At 36.3% G+C, this 19,734-nt stretch overlaps 1 protein-coding gene across 5 annotated transcripts in view; it reads right to left on the bottom strand.

The window, feature by feature from the left end:
• Window positions 1-19,734, bottom strand: part of DDL (SMAD/FHA domain-containing protein) — a 96,340-nt gene that overhangs the window by 68,223 nt on the left and 8,383 nt on the right. For all 5 annotated transcript variants that reach the window (XM_089826616.1, XM_089826614.1, XM_089826617.1 and 2 more), the window contains exon 3: window positions 2,320-2,351. In XM_089826616.1, coding sequence (XP_089682742.1) covers window positions 2,320-2,351 — 32 coding nt within the window. The remainder of the gene's footprint in view (window positions 1-2,319; window positions 2,352-19,734) is intronic.

The raw sequence follows: 19,734 nt of genomic DNA, 5'->3' as shown, positions 1-19,734 counted from the left end.
AGCGGAAAAGAGACTAAGACAAGCTACTGGGTGTATTATATTTTAGATAAGAAATATTAAATATAATGCGTTGGAACTTGTAAAAGTTTACAGTAAATTATTTCAGCCACCACATGGATTGAAAGGAGGACCCATAATTTGAAATTGCGGTGGTGTTTGTTTTTATGCTGTGTGTTTTGTTTTAAATACCATAGGTTGTTTTTCAAAAATGTCTGGTTTTATGATAGCTTCTGATTGAGTTCTTTCCATTTGCACATTTTTAGCTTGGTTTTAAACTATTTATTTCATTATTGCAGAAATCTTTAGAGTTCATGTAGCAGACTGCACAGTTTGGCATAGCGTTGTTCCTGTAGCAGACCGTTACGGCCATTTTTAGCATCGACGTCCTGTAGCAATTTCCACAACAGTATAGAATTTTGACAAGTGTTTGTTTAATCTTGTAATTGCAATTCATCTACACTCACCTTACTACCTCTAACCCTTGCACATATAGCCATGACAGCTTTTGCAAGTTTGCATCCTTGGATTGACACAAAGACCAAATTAAACTTTGTTATTAAAATTAAATCTTTTTCACTGTTAACCACAGTTTTGGCCAATCACCCACTCTAACCTGGTCATTACAACCTTTCTCCTTGTCGGTTATTTGGTTTAAAATTACAAAGGTGTATCAAACCCATCATTTTCAAATTTCCCAAGATTAATTGTTCTCACAAATTAAAATTTCACTAACGACCAAGTTTGTCCTTACAGGATTCTTAAACAATTATAATCACTTTCACCTTTTCCTTAGCGTTTGATAATTCACTAATCCTGAATGACTAGACAAAGTAACGATATTGAAATATGTTCTTTTAAAGTATACAACTGATAAGCATGCACACTACCATCCCTAAAAAAAATTATTGAATCCCTTCTCAATCCTTCTAATATAAGAACAATCTCTCCTATGCAACGTTCATGTATGGTATTTGAATTTTTCTATGTCCCTCTTTAATCATTTATCTAAGTAGATGTTTCCTTTCAAATGACTAGTTGGAAATGGATCCAACAATAGACAGTTGTGTGAAATGAATGTCTCGACAATAAAGAGATAACATAATGCTTTTTGCTAGTTGTCCAACCTCCAATAAGATGACTAGTCATGGGTGAGGATAGGAACTTCCTTTTCCTTATAAAAGCTCACCTTCCCTAAGTAGAACCTCTCCTTTGCAATACCCTTGCACTTTCAAAACATCCTAATCTTGAAAAAACAATTGTATTCCTATAGCTTTACATTTTAATACTACTTAAGGATACCCTGAGTTTCTGGAATGGCTACAGCAGGGGGCTTGGGGACACGTTTCAGAGACGAGAAACTTTTTTTGCCAATTTTGGGGATGACAATGGGACTACAAAGGGGACAGCTATATAACACTAGCAAAAGTTAATATATGTAGGGAAATCCAAAATATTCAAATGAAAACATTAATAAAGTATCCACTTATGCATTATAGAACATTAAAATATAAGAATTAGCAGAACCCATATGCCACATTTGTCTTATTTAGAGTCGTCAAAATTCCTCTAGTATTCAAATTCAAAGCCGCCAAGCATCCCCTATCTCCGAGGTGTCTGGGACAGAGACGCCTAAAAAAAAGCAAGAATGTACCTGGCTAATGTAGTTACTTGTCTTAATTCTATTGTTCTCAATTAAGACAACAGTCGTCAAAAATTAAGCTTTGGAATTCTAAGAATGGCTACCGATCACTTTCTTATTCTTGAGCATACCTTCAGGTTGCATTTTATATTTGGTGATACAACTATGATCATGGAGACAACACAAAACACGAGAGTTGCAAAAATATATGCATAAATCTCATTATATTTAGTCATATATTTTCAAATAATTTTAACGAATGTAAGATAGGAAATGAGTAGTCAATTTTAGAATTAAATTCATATTAACAATGATTCTAGTGGGAAAATGGCACCTATGATAATGTCATTCACGTCCATAGAGGTTCACAAATTCTGCAAGAGGAAGAATGCATGTCAAACAAGAAACAATGCATTGATGTACCTTTGGAGTGAACTTTTTATAGTTCAGTTGATAACTACAACAATATTGAATATTCCAAAACTTCTGTAGAGATAACATTATTTAAAAACTTCCACCATATGTATATAAGAAAACCAACACCTAGAAATTAAAGAACCCAAAAAACTGCAATAATAGATATTTTTCTTCCAAAATTAATTGATCTATGTATGTTATGCTCTTCAAAACCAAATTCAGATGGCAAAAAAATATATATCAAGGAAAACGTTTATACTCACCCAGGCATCTCTCTTGCCCTTCGATTAAGTGCCTGCAAGATGTTCAAAAATCAAATTTTAGAAGTTTGCATGGTGTAAGATAACAAAATGCATAGTCAACATAGTGCTACATGGCATAAAAATGTATGGTAATTTAGGTGTAAAATTTTAAACAGTAAATAACAAAATGCATACTGTACATTAACAAAACATTTGTGTGCTAATTTATACTTCAGTTTTAATGTTAGAAACTATATAGATCAAATATCAGACGATAAGTGTGGCTACAATTAAAAACAGGTCAAGATACTATTTCTTTTAACCTTTTTCTTTTACATGCTTGTCATTAAAACATGAGAAGTAACACTGGATACCATCTATATCCCAATTACAAGACAAATAGAAAAGCATTAAATAAAAATATATATAATTCTGGATGTCTACCTTAGAATTATGATAGACCTAGTGTACAGGCATAGTTTAGTACAGTCTAAGACTTAATATGAGCCTCTAATCTGAATAGATATTGTAAGTGATGGTTAGTGGTCGTCGAGTGCCAGTAGTTTTTGCAAGATGAGGTCAATTGTAAATTTGGGGTAATGCATTTTACCATTTGAGACATACCAAGTTCAATTACAACTGATGATTAATCTCATGACAGATGGGAGATAGCTATTGACTCCATTCAACTAGTTGGTTTAATTCGCCCCATCCTTGCAGCTTTAGTCCAATTTATACTTTACCTCTGGGTTACACAGAATTGTGTTTCCTGTCCCTAGGGGACTTGTTTCCATCCCTGCAATGTTTTGGGGTCAGTCGGACAAAAAGAAAACATCCCCCAGCCGTTCTAATTTCAGCAGAAGACCGTTGGAAACATCCCTTGACATTTGCGGTCAGAAATCCATCCCCAAGATATACACTGTCAATGAGCGGTGTACATCTATGAATTATTCCAAGCTCTGAACTACTTGAGTCTGGACAGCATGAGCTCCTCAATGATCTCAATCAATTCCCATAGAGCTTACAGGGAACACTACTCTCAAGGAGGACTCTAGTTTCAGATGTTTCCCAAGTCTAAAACTGGGCCAAAACAAGGAAATAAAATTGCCAATTCTTTTCCTACATTTTGCAAGGAGATTGGCAAGCTTCAGATGAATTTCAAGACTAATAATCACATTTTCACTTTGGAGGAATAAGTGAGGAAGATACTCCAGTCTTTAAAAGTCTTTTGCATTTCCACATATTTTTATTTGCTTTTTTTGCAAACATATGTATCCCATTGACAGTCCAACTTCAAATTATTATATTTTTGACATTATGATGCTATAGGAGATAATTCTTAGTCTGCATCTGGATTTCCCCATTCTCAACTCTATTTTGAGTCAAACAAGATGCCCACTCACGTTCATTGTCTTTGGAATTTACTGTTACATGGTTGAGCTTGATGATCATTGTCAGCTTGTAGTCAATATTGACTGGTCTTCTTAAACCCTTGGAGTTGCATCTTAACAAAGGGCAAGCATGCCATTAATGCTTGTAGCATAAGCCTTTTAGATATACTCCTAAGTGATTCATAGAGTTGAAAGAATATATATCAACCATAAATTCCAGCCTCTTGGACAATATTACCTTTCCATTTTATAATCAATCTGTGTTACCAGGTACCGGTTGCCCAGCCAGTCCACGGCCCGGGCTACAGTTGCTACCAATATTCAGCCAGGTATGCCCAGGGTTTATTTATGGTAATGGCTTCTTTCCAACATTGTTAGATCACCTTATTGGTGGGATATGGTGAAAAACCTTTACCAGTACACCTCTTTATTATGTGAGTCCTCGGTATTAGAAGGTGTGAGCCACCTTAATGACCAAACAGAAATTTTCAATAGAAACACAATTGTAAGTGATCAAGGATACACTACCCGAAACAACATTGTCCATTTCTAATGGATAGAAAGATTGTGAAAATAAACAATTGATCAAAGCTATACACTGTCCAGAACAACTTTGTCCATTTCTAATGGATGGAAAGATTGTGAAAATTAAACCATTGATCAAAGCTAAGCAGCATCCAGAGATTTTGAAGGCAGTGGACTGTGAAGGGAAAGTAAAAGATACATGTTTAATTGTCAATATCCTCATAGAATCCATGAAATGACGGGGCCTAAAAATGCTGTACACATCTTAACAAACGATGCTAAAAACTGTAAGACAGTTGAGTTTGTAATAGTGGCTACATGCAGTCCTATTTTTCAGACACCATGTGCAGTCCACTCACTCAATTTAATATTGCAAAATATTGGCACAAAAATTGAATGGGTCAAACAAGTCTTTATGGAGGCCCAGGAGATTCAAAATGTCTGTGACTATTTATCTCAGTCACAAGCCATTGTAAGACATTTTCCAAGTTGGATTTGTTGAACGTAATTTAAATTTTATTTTCTAAAATATTGTTGTATTTTTTTTTGTTGATATGGGATATGTAATTTTTGTACCATGTTAGGTTGCCAAAACATGATTTGTACATGCAAATCTGTCTTAAGGTGACTTCTGAAGGTGTAAGAGGGCTTGAGTTTTATTACGAAGTAATTGGAAAATATTTGCTTCTTATTAACAGTGATCAAGAGATCAATTTATACAAGAGACTGAATGATGTTTCCTTAAGAAACAATCGTAAAGAATAGAAACATTCTATTCTAGAAACAGAAAACTAAATATTAGAAACATTCTAATATTTACAGAAGATTACAATAGATAACCATTAGATACTAAACAAAGATAATAGAAACTATCTATTATAATAATACCCTCCCTTAATGGTTAATCCATCCAAAGCACAAAGCTGTCAAAAAGCATAAAAGGCAGATTCTATCTGCTCAAGGTGCTCTGCACTGTTCGTTGTGGGCTACGAACCAAATTGCTTAGATAGGGCAGCTAAGCACTTCCAACATTCAACCTTCAAGTGCCCATACTTCTGGCAATAGTTGCATTGAATGTTCTTTTTTCTGGAGCCTTCTGAAGCTGGAGCAGAGGACCTCTGCTCAAAAGATAGTTGTAAACCTGAGCCACCTTATCGCTATTGTGATATTCGAAGATGTTTAGCATCTATTGTTTCCATGTGCCATAATGACGACCATTAAACTTCTCATTTCCCTCAAGCAAAATATTAGTTAGAAATGCCATAGCATATTTTTCAATGAAAAAAGTGTGAAAATCTGTGAAGGCTCGTTCTTCAAGACAAGAAATGGAAGACCCAAACAATTTGAAGGATGACCCAGAAGAGAGCTGGAAAAACCCAAAAAGAATGTTTTGTCGGTTTATGGATCCACTAGCTTGAAAATCGAGGCACCCAAAAAAAACAGACAACCCAAATGAGATCTCAAAAAACCCACCAAGAACTTGTAAAAAAAATTGATCTGGTACACAAAATTAGGGTTTTGAACAAAAACAGCCCTGCTGCAAAAAAACCACAAAAATGGCAGAAAAGTGCAAAAAAAACAAACGGATCTAGACAAAAATGGGTTGCAAAACTGAACCATAAGTCGATGGATTCAGATCTCTCAGAATGGAAACCCTAGTCAGATTATAGAGAGAGTTGGAAGCAAATATGCATGTAAATAATTTCAAAAATAAAAGGCAGATGATTTCAACCAAGAAATTATAATTATTTTTGAAAAAATTAGAGTATTGGCTCTGATATCATATTACGAAGTAATTGGAAAATATTTGTTTGTTATTAACAGTGATCAAGAGATCAATTTATACAAGAGACTAAACAATGTTTCCTTAAGAAACAATCGTAAAGAATAGAAACATTCTATTCTAGAAATAGAAAACTAAATAATAGAAACATTCTAATATTGACAGAAGATTACAATAGATAATCATTAGATACTAAACAAAGATAATAGAAACTATCCATTATCGTAATAAGTTTTACGGTCATCAACAGTTTGTGGAACGTATGGAGGCAATCAAGCACAGAAGGAGCAAAAAAAGTAAAAGCAATGACCCTAGATGATGAGTGATAGGCTCATGTGGACTATATTTTCAGTTGCATTGAGTCCATCATATGTATGATTAAGCATACTAATATTGGTCACCCGTGTTTGGGTGAAATTTACAATGGCATGGACTTCATGGTGGAGCAAATCAAAGCAGTAATAGAAAACAAAGAACATGACCCGATGGAAACATTAAATTCTGCAAAAGGTGATATATCATTGATCAATGGAAAAAATTGACCACACCCTTACATCTCTTAGCGATTATATTGTCACAAAAATAGCATAGCAAAGTGGTACTACTTCCATTAGAGGGTGAGACAATACACAGATGGAGAGGTTGCTTCTGGCTATAAGGCTGCATTTAGAAAGATATACACAGATGAAGAAATCCAAGGTATTGTCTTGAGTGAATTTGACCAATTCGTAGCTTTAAAAAATTATGGTGTTTTCACTCTTCTAGACATAAATAAGTATAGTGTTGATGAGTGCTAATATCTACATGGTCAAGGCTCCATTTCTTGCAGCCTACAATTAAAATTTTCTACCAAGCATGTATCATTTTAGTTTTACTTTTCTAATTTTTCATTCAATACTATCTGCTATTTATTATATTTTAATAAGTTTATAAATCGTGTTTTAACTTTCAAGTTTGCATTCTTGAATTATAAAATTAAATACTAACCGTTGACTTTAAACAATAGATTGAGAGTTCTTCAGCTGAGTGAAACTGTAGTACATATTACATACACACCCATCCATAGTCAAGCACAATTGTTTGCATGCAAAAAGTGCAGAGAATTTGGACGAGATACACTCCAACCTCTACCACATATCACAAAAGAAACTTGAACAGGAGGAGGGTGTAACAGAGAATTGGGATCTAACCCATTAATGTGCTGACTTAGATGTTACCTACACATAGATAAGGCAACTTTTGCACTTGAACCAGCTACTAGGAGTGGTAATCCAACTGATTGCAGTTCAATTAAAAATTAAACCTAAGGTTAACCTTTATGCTTTTTGATGAAGAAGAATATTAATATAACATATTGATTGTAATCTGAATTTTTATTGTGTACTGATATTTTGAGATTTGAGCATTATCAATTTGGAAATAATGAATATGAGTTATTTAAATATTCTATTTATTAGTAATTCTAAGTCTATGAATATCATTGTTCTTATGATTTATAATTTTAAGTGTGTGTGTTTGTATGTGTGTATACATATCAAATGTATGTATATGTATGCATATGTATGTATATTCTTAATCTTTTACCCAAGGTAGAAATTGCAGTAGTGGATTTCAATTCCCACACTTTAACTGGCAAATTTAACATTTAATTGATAAGAAAATTACATTCTGAAAACAAGAATAGTATACAGATGTCTTTTCAACTAGTGGATACATCCTATTCTAAGTTACCTGGTCCTTACATTTAGGGTCAGATTTCCAGTGTGATGCCAAAACTGATTCCTCCCAGATTCCAGCAGGAATCTGTATGCCCAGCCAGAATGCTGCCAGAATGGTAGAATCCAGAGAAATTCATGGGTACCCAAGGTTGTGGTAACCAAAAACAGACACCAAAGAATCTTTCTTTTGTGGAGCTGGGTTTTTCACTCTAAAGCGGAAGGTTTTCCTAGGATAAGTTATTATGTCCTGTTGCCTTGGTTCCCTAACTGTTAAATTGTGCCAAATTTTCATCTTATTGAACCCAAACAAATTCAAGTGTGTTAAAATTCAAGTTTTAAAAGAGTCTGCAAGTTATTACCTTTTAAATAATTTTATGGTCTTGATGCCTCTTGATGCCTCCAGCTCATGTCTAGCTCCGCCCAGCACTTTGAATTTCTAAAATCGGACACTTGAGTCCCAAATTATGACAGGTTAATGAAAGCTCTCAAAATGCGTGTTTTCAATCAGAACATTAACCTTTAAACATTAAGAGGTTGAGAAATGGAGTTCAAGACACATAATTTCATTCGAATTCTTAACCTCCCTACCCAAAAGAAGTTAAGAAAAGCACTTCAAAATGCCAAACCTTAACCTCCAAAAAGGTAAACAGAGACCCAAAACACGTGTTTGGAGACAATTCTTAACCTCTTTACCCAGAGGTTAAAAATTGAGAGGTTAATGAGCCTCATATAAAGGTTAACTATCTCTGAGGACTTATAATATGCAGGGTCATTTTCAAAATTGAGATTCATTAATCATCAAATGGAGTTCTAGTAAACACAATGATCTGGTTGAGGAGTTTTTGAAATCCTTCATGCCAAAGGCCAAAAACATTCAAAGTGAAATGCAGATATGAGGAGCCAATGTCTGGTTAAATGTGTTTGAGACAGTGCGGAGAATATCAAATCAAATTGCAGCTATGATGATTGCGAAGACCATGATCAATAGCATCCCCAATCTGTTACATGAGAAGAGGATTGGAAACTAAAGGTAGATGTGACATCTTCATTCAAAGTAACATTGTGAAATTGAAGTGGCTATATCAGCATGTAGCAAAGTGAATCTCAGACTAAATGCTCGTGCTTTCCTTTCTGCCTGCACGCAGGTGAAATCTATGAAGTTGAGCCACTAATATTATGGTGATAGCTGTCTCAATACCAAGTATATTGGAAAAGGAAAGTCGTGGCACATCGACTGATTGATGGACAAATAAAGCCACAGCATATTGCTGTGAGAAAACGATAATGTTGGTCTGTAATGAATTATATACTCCACATAGGCAAAGAAGGTTTTAAATGCCAATACCACAAGGAGAACATTACTTGCGAACTATTTGACGGAATGCCTAGCACGCTTAAAGTCATTGTAGAGAAATTGTGTTATGCAGAGCCTCCCAATATATGTTCGAGTGGGAGACGATTGTGAAATACCTCTAGGAACCCTGGAAGCTCAAGCTCAAATTCATTAAAGTGATTAGACATCCAAAGCAAAGACTAGTGATACCAATCTTCGGCGAAGACATGTTGGGGCATATGGCGGTAGTATGGGGATGAATTCGAGCATGAGGAAGAAGTAGCGAGAAGATCTAGGGTGTAGAAATGGGCAACAAACTGTTGGACAAGTTTGCCGCCACCTTTGAATGCTGCTCTGCCTAGTTATCAGGTGCATAGAGAGGGAATCCACATGATATATAGTGAGCTTCTTACTATTTCATAATACATAGGATGATTAGGAAGTGTTTCACCAAATGCCGCCAGATGAAAGGTAGCTGTGATGGTATTAAATAGTTCAAATGATAAAATGATTCCTGCAAACACATCATTTAAGTGCATCCATATATGCGAAATTTCATGGTACAAATGTCTCCGTGGATCAAATCTCAATCCACCCATCCAACCAATCTCTCAACTCCTCTCAACCATCAACATGAGAAGTAAAGAAGTGCACACCCAAGGTCAGCCGACGGCAACATGAGAGCCAAGAAATAGAATATGCGCATCCAATATAGCACATTGGCAAATAGTTTTGTCAGAAAATGGGGGCTTCTAGATAGTCAACATGCCTGATAAATGTGGAAGTTGCAGACGATGCTCATGAAGTCTTTGGCAAATCCCTCTAAGCTTGTGTCCGCTAAGCCCAGGGCTGGAAATACAAAGATATGGCCTCATAGAATCCGCCAGATGCTTGGATTTTGTGATTGAATCCAATAGCTGCAAATAGTTCAAGTTTACCCTGCTATTTTCAACAAGAATAATGCAATTGTCTGTCCATGGGACCATCGGATAGACACTATCCTCAAATATGATATGGAGATTCAAGTCCGCGTGTCTCATTTGAAGGATGTTATTAAAGACCTAAACCCACAATAGATCCGAGAGGAGCATTGATTCGATCCATTAAGAAATCTGAGGCTTATCCTGGACCTGCAGAAGATATGGTGCTTGTGATTATATATTATAAGTTTAGAGATAAGAGTATGGTTAAATGGAATGTAGATGTGTTTGAGAAGATTGAGCAGATGGTGATTGAGAAGTATGGAGGAGTAATGCACTGGGGAAAATCTGGAGGTCATCTATTTAAGGGACAGACGTTAAGGGCAAACAATATGACTAAATTCCTAGACATTTAGAAGAACTAACCAATATGGATTGTTTTCCGATGAGTGGACCGATGGTCAATTTGAAATGTGATTGGGAAACACTTTGCAGTGGGCTGAACTAATTGGGGGTTGTTCCAATGTTCTGTACTCATCCAAAGAAAATGGACTTTTGTTTGTTCAACATAGTACCTCGAAATATCACAATAAAACTGCAAGGAGCTCTTATAGACAACGAATTAAAGATAGTTTTGCAGATGAATTACACTACTTAAAGAATGGTCATGAAAGAAGGACAAATGTTTGTATTCCTCTGCATACTAAGGTATGTAAAAATGATCGCCATCATGGACAATGACATTACAAGAGCGAATGTTTTGATAATTATCAATGGGATAGTAATCTTGATGAGTTCTACACTTTAATGAAGAAAATTGCTATAATTCAAAGGTCATACCCATTTGAGACAAAGGACGGGTGCTTATATTCCAATGCTTTATCTGCAAAGATCTAATGAGAAGGGAGGAATACTGTAAGTTACACAAGGGACAGATGTGTTGGAGAGATAGTGGTAAACCATTTAATGAAATGCCTCAATGAAATCTCATTTCAAGGAATTTAATAATCCATCAAACACCTATAAGTATCAAGACAGTGTCACAGGTGGAATCCCACAACTTGGCGTAGACATTTATCAAATTGAAAGTAAAAGAAATAATTATAAGGGATTAGTAGGAAAAACATCTTTGTATGTCTACTATTGAAAGGAACATGAATATTTTAAAGGAATGAATGATTTCGGCATCCAGAAAAGTTGCACCAAATGCTTCATTAGAATCAATTATGCACATTTGTAATTAGCGGCTTGCTAACTGTTAAGTTAGTTTTGTCAAGGTTAATTAACCAACTCTTTTGAAGTGACATCTTGAGGTTAATTAACCTCTCCCAAAGCGCGTAAAATTGAGTTAGTTATTAATCCCAAAAAGTAGCTATGTGAAAGAACCTATAAATACAAGGCTATTTTTAAAAATGGGGAGGAAAGGGGCCGAAGAACTTTTTGCATAGAGGAAACTCTGGAGAAATTTTCAGAGAAACATTAAATGAGTTTTTGTTTCATGATAGGCTTAATGGTTTTTGAGTTTGTATATTCTCAAAAGATAATGAAAAGTGCATTTGTTCGTATGTCCAAATAGTGTTTCTGAATTATGATCACTTGTTTGTCGTACGTTAACTGACTGGTTCATTTATGCATTCATGCAGATGATCTAATTTGGTGCAAAGAAAAACATTCATCTCTTGGTATCTTGCTTTGGATGTGTTTGTATCGATGATGACTTCGACTGCCAGGATCCACTAGACTTCTTCCACCACCATTACATTTGTGTTCTAAACACCCCTTTGTAATCATTATCTTTACCGAAATCCTATCTAATTTTTGTATGTCTATCATTGGTTTCTCATGTTTACCTCGTCTCAATTTTATACTTTCTATCTTTTCATGCTTTTAGGTGAAAAGTACACAAAGATCTTAAATACCCCTATCATACGAGGGAGCTGCCCCTCTCAAACGCAGAGGAAGATTGCAAGTTGATAGTGATCAATCGCAATCTCTCCAAGCGTTGGCACAGATGTCACTGCTCACAGGGTGAATAGGGTCATTTTGAACAGAAAATCCGTAGTGATAAATCTGTTTACCAACATATCCTTTGTTCTTTTGTGTTGTGAATTCGGTTTATTGCGTTCCTATTTATTCTGGTTCGAAAATTTTATCATGGTATCAGGGCAGGTCTATGGCAACGATCCAAAACCAGAATTCTAAATCTTCGAATTATTCTTTACTCCTCTTCTAGTTTGCTTGTTTCAGCTTCCATCAATAGTGAATGGACTCAAAGTTGAAGATGGGCTGGATGGTGCATTCAACTTTACTTCACAGAAATTCAGGGTCCTCATTGCTCTAGGGGAAATGATCTTTTGAACTATGTGACAACTACTGCAGCTAAGCCAACAGATCACAGTAAAAAAGCTCAATGGAGGAAGAACAATATCATGGCAGAAAGATATTGATTGATGTTATTAAGGATCATCTAGTACCTATCATATCAAAGTTGAATTCAGCTAAAAAAATGTTTGAACTTTGAAGAACTTGAATGAATTCAACAGCACTGGTAGAGCTCTCCCCTCGAGACATTAACTCCTTCATTCCACAACACTAGTAGAGCTCTATGTTGAAAATAGACTAGAAAACACATATGAAAACCATAAGCATATACCCTGGGAAAAACCCTCTTAACAGAGGGAAACAACCCAGCCTTCAAAGTAGATCTTTATTGAATAAGAGTGAATGTTACACAGTTCAAACTTGTTGTCTGATTACAAATAACTCCTCTCTATCGCATCAGAGCTATAATCAAAATATATGAATAGCTTATCGTCTTCTAAAGAATAAGCTATGATTGCAAATAAGGAAAATCGACCATCTTGCCAGAAGGAGAATATCGCACATAAATAGAACTCGGTTCACATAAGTTCAGAGATCTTTTGTGAAACTGATTCAAGAAAACGATACAAATTATATAAGAATAACGATACTACTGCCAGGAAGAGCAAAACGTATATATATATACAACTTGGCTTAACAAAAATGAAGAAGTCCAGAAGTCTTAAATGAGACTAATCAAACATCAATCCAATTCTCGCCAAAGAAAAGACTCGCCAGTTTGTCATGACGATGAATTAGAGTCGCCGAAGTTGAATCCGCAAGCTGGATTACATGTCCATACTATAACCGCAGGTGAATAAGATCTTGATAATACATTTCAATAACCGCCAAGATGATGATTAATATAGACGTGCGGGTCCCGTGTAATATATCCTGCAAAATAATAAAAAAAATCTCCATACAAATATTGCACCCGTATTTAATATTGAATAATTGTTTAATATACTGAATTTCATATAAAGCTAAAAAATTCAACACTCTACCCTCGAGACTGTCATGTCCCCTTTTCAAATAATTAAAAATAATAATCTTTGCTAAGGCAGGCAGGCCCAAAAAGGTGAAGTTTCGGAAAAAGGGGATAATCTTTGGAAGCTAATGGACTAATAAATGAAAATTATTATTAAAATATGTTTCATTAACCCCTCTTGGACATGAGTTAGGATTATGCCCTCTTTTAAGGGGATTGGAGGCATTTTGGGCTCATTCCAGAACTTGATTTTGCTCATTTTCTTTGTTATTCTTCAGAGGCTGCCAAACCTGTGGAGAAGGAGACCCAAGAACGGGAGTTTACAGGTTTCCAGGGAGACCCAAGAACGGAAGTTTGCAGGTTTCCAGGAAGGCTAAGGACGGGAGTTTGAAGCCATTCCATGTGCATGCTTATACAGAGTTTGCCTTTGTGCTGAACAGTGCAGATTTGTGGATTTTGGGGTGTGTTTTTTGTATGAGTTTGGTGTTTTCAGTTGAGTATTTCATATCAGTTTGGGTTGCTGCTGTATTTCAGACTTTAAGGTGTTAAATAGAGCTGAATATATGTATTGGGATGTGATTAAACTTTTGAGATAGATTATTAGTGTTTTTGTGGTGTTCCGAGCATTTTTGTGTTAATTTTGGGAGCCCGATGAGCATAGTTTTTGTCCTACATTTGAGAACTGTTGTGTAAAGGCTATACGGATCTGGAAATGTCATTTTGTAGGCTGTTATGCTGCTGAAATTTCTGTAAAAAATGTCCACTTTCAGATTTATTAATAATAGGTGAAGCTGTGAAGCTTTTGGCACAATTTCTGGCATACCCGATTTGGGGATTCCTGAGAAATTTGGTGGATCTTTGTGATATTAGTTGTTTGATCTTGAAAATCTGATTAGAGGTTGGAAATATCATTTAAAATCAGAAAAGGGACATTTCAGAGACGTCAACTCTTCGTATTAAAATGGCTAGAAGAGAATCTTCTGTCTCCTTCATCATGAAGATTACAGAAATGAAGGATCAGCTAAATGTAATTGGAGAATCAATTGAGGACACATACCTGGCTATGTTGGCCATGAATGGCCTTCCTCACTCTTGGGAATCTTTCATTCAAGGGATTGGTGGAACAGATGAACAACCCAAGTTCAATCGTTTGAGAGCTGATTGTACTCAAGTGAAATGCAGATTGGAGAGAAGAGGAAATGGGTAAAAATCTCACCATGATGAAGATCACGTCCTTGCTGCCCATACTGCTAAAAGGAAAGGAAGTGAATGGAGAAAAGGAAATTTCAAGTAAAATAGAAATGAGAATTCAGATTCAGCATCCGAACCGAAGAAAAGAAAGGATCTTTCCAGAATTAAATGTTTTAGATGTGACAAGTATGATCACTTTGCCAGAAATTGTTTATCAAGACCAAAACATCAAGTTATTGCTGCAAACATTGATGTTGTTTCACCTCAATGAATCTGGTGACAATTCAGACGGATTCTTAGTCTAAGAAGTCTTACTTTTCTGAAATTAAAGGTGTCATTTCTCATTTTTGAATCTGCATTAGTTTTCATTTTTTGAAAGGGTTCTTCTATATAGATTTTTGAGGACCGAATTTCTTATTCGGATTTTATGATGTTGATTTAGTTTCTATAGCAAAGATATTATTTCATAATTGTGTTTGACTTGCATGACTGGAGGCTTAGTCAGTAAAATGCAAGAATTCATATACCTTGATTCATATGGAATTAAAAAGATTATGGATGATATTAGTATGTTACAGGTAATCTGATGTGTCCAGCAAGCTAATTGTCAATTTTTTGTTGGGATCTCAAGGCTTCAGTTTAAGGAAAAGCTATATCAAGCTATATCAATTGTGGGATACGTATATGTTAATGTTGTAGCTTCAGTCAGATTGATTTAATCATGAGATACATTGCTATGATTACTAGTTAATCATTCTGATTAGCAATCATGAGACAATTAATGTACACATACATTTTATATATATATAAAATCAGAAATAATTAACAATTATCTAATAATTACTAATCATAAACAATGAAACAGTATGTGTTAATGAATAGACATGTCCCATAAAGGGACAAGTCTCTCCTTGTCTCATCTACAACATAATTACAAGAGAGATTGCTACCTTTGAAAAACACAAAAATTACTGGCCGTGCTATTACATTTGCATCATAACTTAACATGGTATCAGAGCCAAGCTGCAAATGTATGAAAGGATAGGAAAGGAAGGAGATACTAAGGGAAGATCATAAATATATAACACATGAGGGAACTTCTTAGGAATCAAACATTGATTCACAATATTTAAATATTAATATAGGATGTTAGAAGATAGTTACATATGTGGTAGTCATTGATGAACATTCAGAATTTATAAATGATAACACCAATGTATTGAGATAATCAACAATTCGCAAACTAAAGATGTGATTCAAAGTGATTCCAAATAATGGTTGATGAGGGTCTCTCTAGCGATGACTACTGGCCAAGTTGAAAAGAGTATCATGTCAGGGAGATATTGATTTGTTCCGGTGTTCCATGTGGGTGTGCACCCTATGATTTTGGGATCGTACCCATCCCAGGGACAAAACAAGGACATGGGGGACATATTTTTGACGTCCCCAAAAGTCGTTCCTTTTTGGCCAAATTCGGAAACATCCCCAAAATGGCCAAAAAAAATTACAGGAAACTTAGGGACGGCCCGCAGTACCGGAAACTACTTTGTCGTCCCCAATCCGTCCCCGAAACTGCTGATCATCCCCTTTATTCTAAAGGCAAAACACCCACAAATTTTTATTTTATTTTTTTTTTGTTGTCCGTCCAGGCCCCTACTTGTCTTAAAGACATAACAAAAATACACAACCCATATTTGGTCTATTAAAAATTTAAAACACTAACTCTTGTACTTTTATTTAAATTTCACATACTTCCTAAGAGGAAGAAAAAAAAAAGAGCAGCAGCAGAAATAAGAAAAGATTGCATTTATTATTTACTACTTACTATTTTAATTTTTGCTCTGTGTGTACGCATGTGTGTGTGCGTGTGTGGATGCATCTGTGCGTGGGTGTGTGTATGCATGTGTGCACGTGTGTGTGTGTGGGCGTCTGTGTGCGTGTGCGCATGTGTGTGTGCGAATGTGTGTGTGCGTGTGTGGATGCATCTGTGCGTGGGTGTGTGTATGCATGTGTGCACGTGTGTGTGTGTGGGCATGTGTGTGCGTGTGCACGTGTGTGTGTGTGTGTGCGTGGGTGTGTGTGTGTGTGTGCGTACGTGCATCTGTGTGTGTGCGCGTGCGCGTGTGTGGGTGCGTGAGTGCGTGTGCGTCCGTGCGTGTGCGTGCGTGCGTGTGCTTGCGTGCGTGGGTGTGCGTGCGTGTGTGCGCATCTGCGCGTGTGCGTGTGTATGTGCGCGCGCATGTGTGCAGGTGTGTGTGTGTGTGTGCACGCGTGTGTGCGTGCGTGTGTGGTTGTGTGGTTGTGTGTGTGCGTGCGTGTGTGGGCGTGTGTGCGTGCGTGCATGTGTGGGTGTGTGTGCGTGTGTGCGTGCGTACGCGTGCGTGTGCATGTGCGCATGCGTGCATGTGTGGGTGTGTGGGTGTGTGTGTGTGTACGTGCGTGCGTGCATGTGCGCATGCATGCGTGCGCATGAGTGCACGCACGTGTCTGCGCGTGCGTGTGTGCATGTGCGCGCGCGCATGTGTCTGTGTGTGTGTGCGCGTGCGTGCACATGTGTGGGTGTGTGCACTCATGTGTGGGTGTGTGCGCGCATGTGTGCGTGTGTGTGTGTGCATGTGGGACCATGCATGCGCATGTGCGTGTGCGTGTGCGTGTGCGTGTGATTGTTTAATGGAAGCACTTAGTATTTGTCATTTTATAATTTCCATGTATTGATCTTCTAAAACGTCTATGGTGAATGATTTATCGATGTTACGATATGCATATTTGAATGTTGTCTCTATATATAATAAAATCCCCTATGTTTTTAATCGTTGTCACTTGAAGTCTCGTCCCCTAATATTTGGCTTCAACCCGTACCCGTACCGGAAACACGTCCCCTTCCCCTGAAACGTCCCTGTCCCAGAAACTCCCTAGAGCATAGATTTGTTCAAGCAAGAGAATCAAGCTCTCATGATGTAAGTGTTGAAACAAAGTATTAAAAAAACATCAACGATGGAATAGGTTCTCATTCCTTTCCAACAAATATATTATCCAGAGAAGAAATGGATATCTTTCAAAATCAAAGAAGACATATTTAGGACAACCTTGCAATAAAGTGAATAACTGTGATTCTCGCACAACAACAATAGTCAAGAATTGATGATTGATATGGAACATAGACATAAGTCACAAGTCAACACAACGACCATACTGTAGGTCAACACGATACCATAAGTAAATTATTATTTAAAATTGGACCGAACACATTACATCTTCTTGTGATAATAAATATAGAAGGAGAGAATGAGCTTCTACTATATCAAAGATCGGGTAGTCTTCAGATGAACTCAACAGTCAATATAATATGGATGCTTCTTATTGAGATTCTACACATGTTTTTCATCAGGACATCTTTTGAAGTTCTCCAACCTAACTGTGTCAAATGGACATATCCATTTATCACGCCTAATTTATATTTTTGAGATGAGATCATTAATCATTAATGATAAAGCATATCTTGATCAAAGATGATTTTATAAAATTGAGAAATGAAACAACCATTAAAATAATTAAGATTCCATGTTATCAATTAAGGCTACAATCATCATGGAACAATGACACTAATTCATCTCCCCTTACAGATCCCTTTCCTCTGCTTTAACCACATTCATCTTCTGAAGACTACAATAGTAACTATGTGGATGATCATGTCAAAATAGTTTGAAGCCTCTATCATACAATTTTGTGAAAAGAAAAGAGTGTTTAAATAGATGAAGGATAGTTGTACGTCAAGTCTATAAAATCATGCATCTCTTCTTGTGTGGGTGTGCATCTTGTTTGAGACTCTACAACATCTTTGTTGGTCACTCTTATGAGTCTCTGCGGCAAAGTCTCAGCCTATGCAATCACTTAATGATGTTGTTGGGTAGTCATTGGCAATCAATCTTTCCTAAACTCCTATGCATCAACTTGTAAGTTTGAAGTTTGCACGTCAATCTTCAATAACACCGACTCACGAATGGGTTTGAACATCTGTGCGGGCCCTTGTCCAAATTAACTTTTCATAGTTTGAATGCACAAGTGATGAAGTGGGTATTATGTATTATATATTGAATTTTGAGCCTCAACCCACCTCCCTACTCCTCCCTCTATGATAGAAAGTACAGTACCAACCTATGCATGCATATCTCATACTATTTGCAAGATGCGAAGACAGTTATTTTTCTTTGCTAAATAGGAAGAAGTGCATTTTGCATGCATATCCAAGGAAGAAGGATGGAGTGATGATTAAAAACTGAAATTATTGCAAAGTAAAGCACTCTTCCACTACTAAAATAGGTACTATAATGCAGATACAAGTAGTTAGTAGAGGCACTTAGGGCCAGCAAATACACTAGAGTTGAATTAGATGCTAAAGGTGTTGGTCTCATGTTAGACTAAATTTAGTGGCCATGAACTTATTCAAGGATGGTATGTCTCTTATGTCATTCTAACAGTTACCGATTTGAGATTTCTAATTGCCATCAAAGTTGTCAAAACAATTACCCACTACAATGCTAACACTGAAACCAACAATAAAAAGCTGCAATTAGTAAAAAGTGATTGTGGATAGAGATGAGTTATTTCCAACATCACTTCTCTCCAAGCAAAGACATTAGAAGACATTTGAGTCATTCAATTCAAAAAAAAAAAAAATCTAAGTTGCCTTGTTTGAACTAATCATAGAAGATTGGTGATCTTTGGTTGTAACACTCAGAGACAGTGACACTCCATATATTGCTTCATTTGCAATTCCCCTAAAGTATCGTTGTTATCTCAGCCATCGGCAAAATGAAAGATCATCATAAACATGTTAACCACACATGCCATAAATTGACTTATATAGCGGGTAGATTTAGATTATATAACGGGCTATGTTTGGAATTAGGTAAATATTGTTGGAAGTTAACCTCTTAGCTACTGTGTCGAATAAGCATACGAGGTTGTAATCAATGGAGAAGACAAGACAAAAACTCCTTACGAGATCATTAATTTGGAAAACCCATTAAATATTTGGTGTGAGTGAGGAAAAAAAAAACGAAGTTTGCCATATTTGATGTGATGCAAAATTGCTCAACGATATAAGAGTAGCAATTTTACATTGTGAAGGGAATAATAACCAATGCTCCATTCCCATTGTTTGACAAATGCTCATATGGAGGCATTTTCTGATTTGCTGCATATGGACCCTCATTGGAGCAACTT

Source organism: Cupressus sempervirens, chromosome 4 (assembly GCF_028749045.1).
Source record: "Cupressus sempervirens isolate cs-2001-9-10 chromosome 4, ASM2874904v1, whole genome shotgun sequence".
In the NCBI taxonomy this organism is placed as follows: domain Eukaryota; kingdom Viridiplantae; phylum Streptophyta; class Pinopsida; order Cupressales; family Cupressaceae; genus Cupressus; species Cupressus sempervirens.
This window is presented reverse-complemented; position numbering and strand designations above follow the sequence as displayed.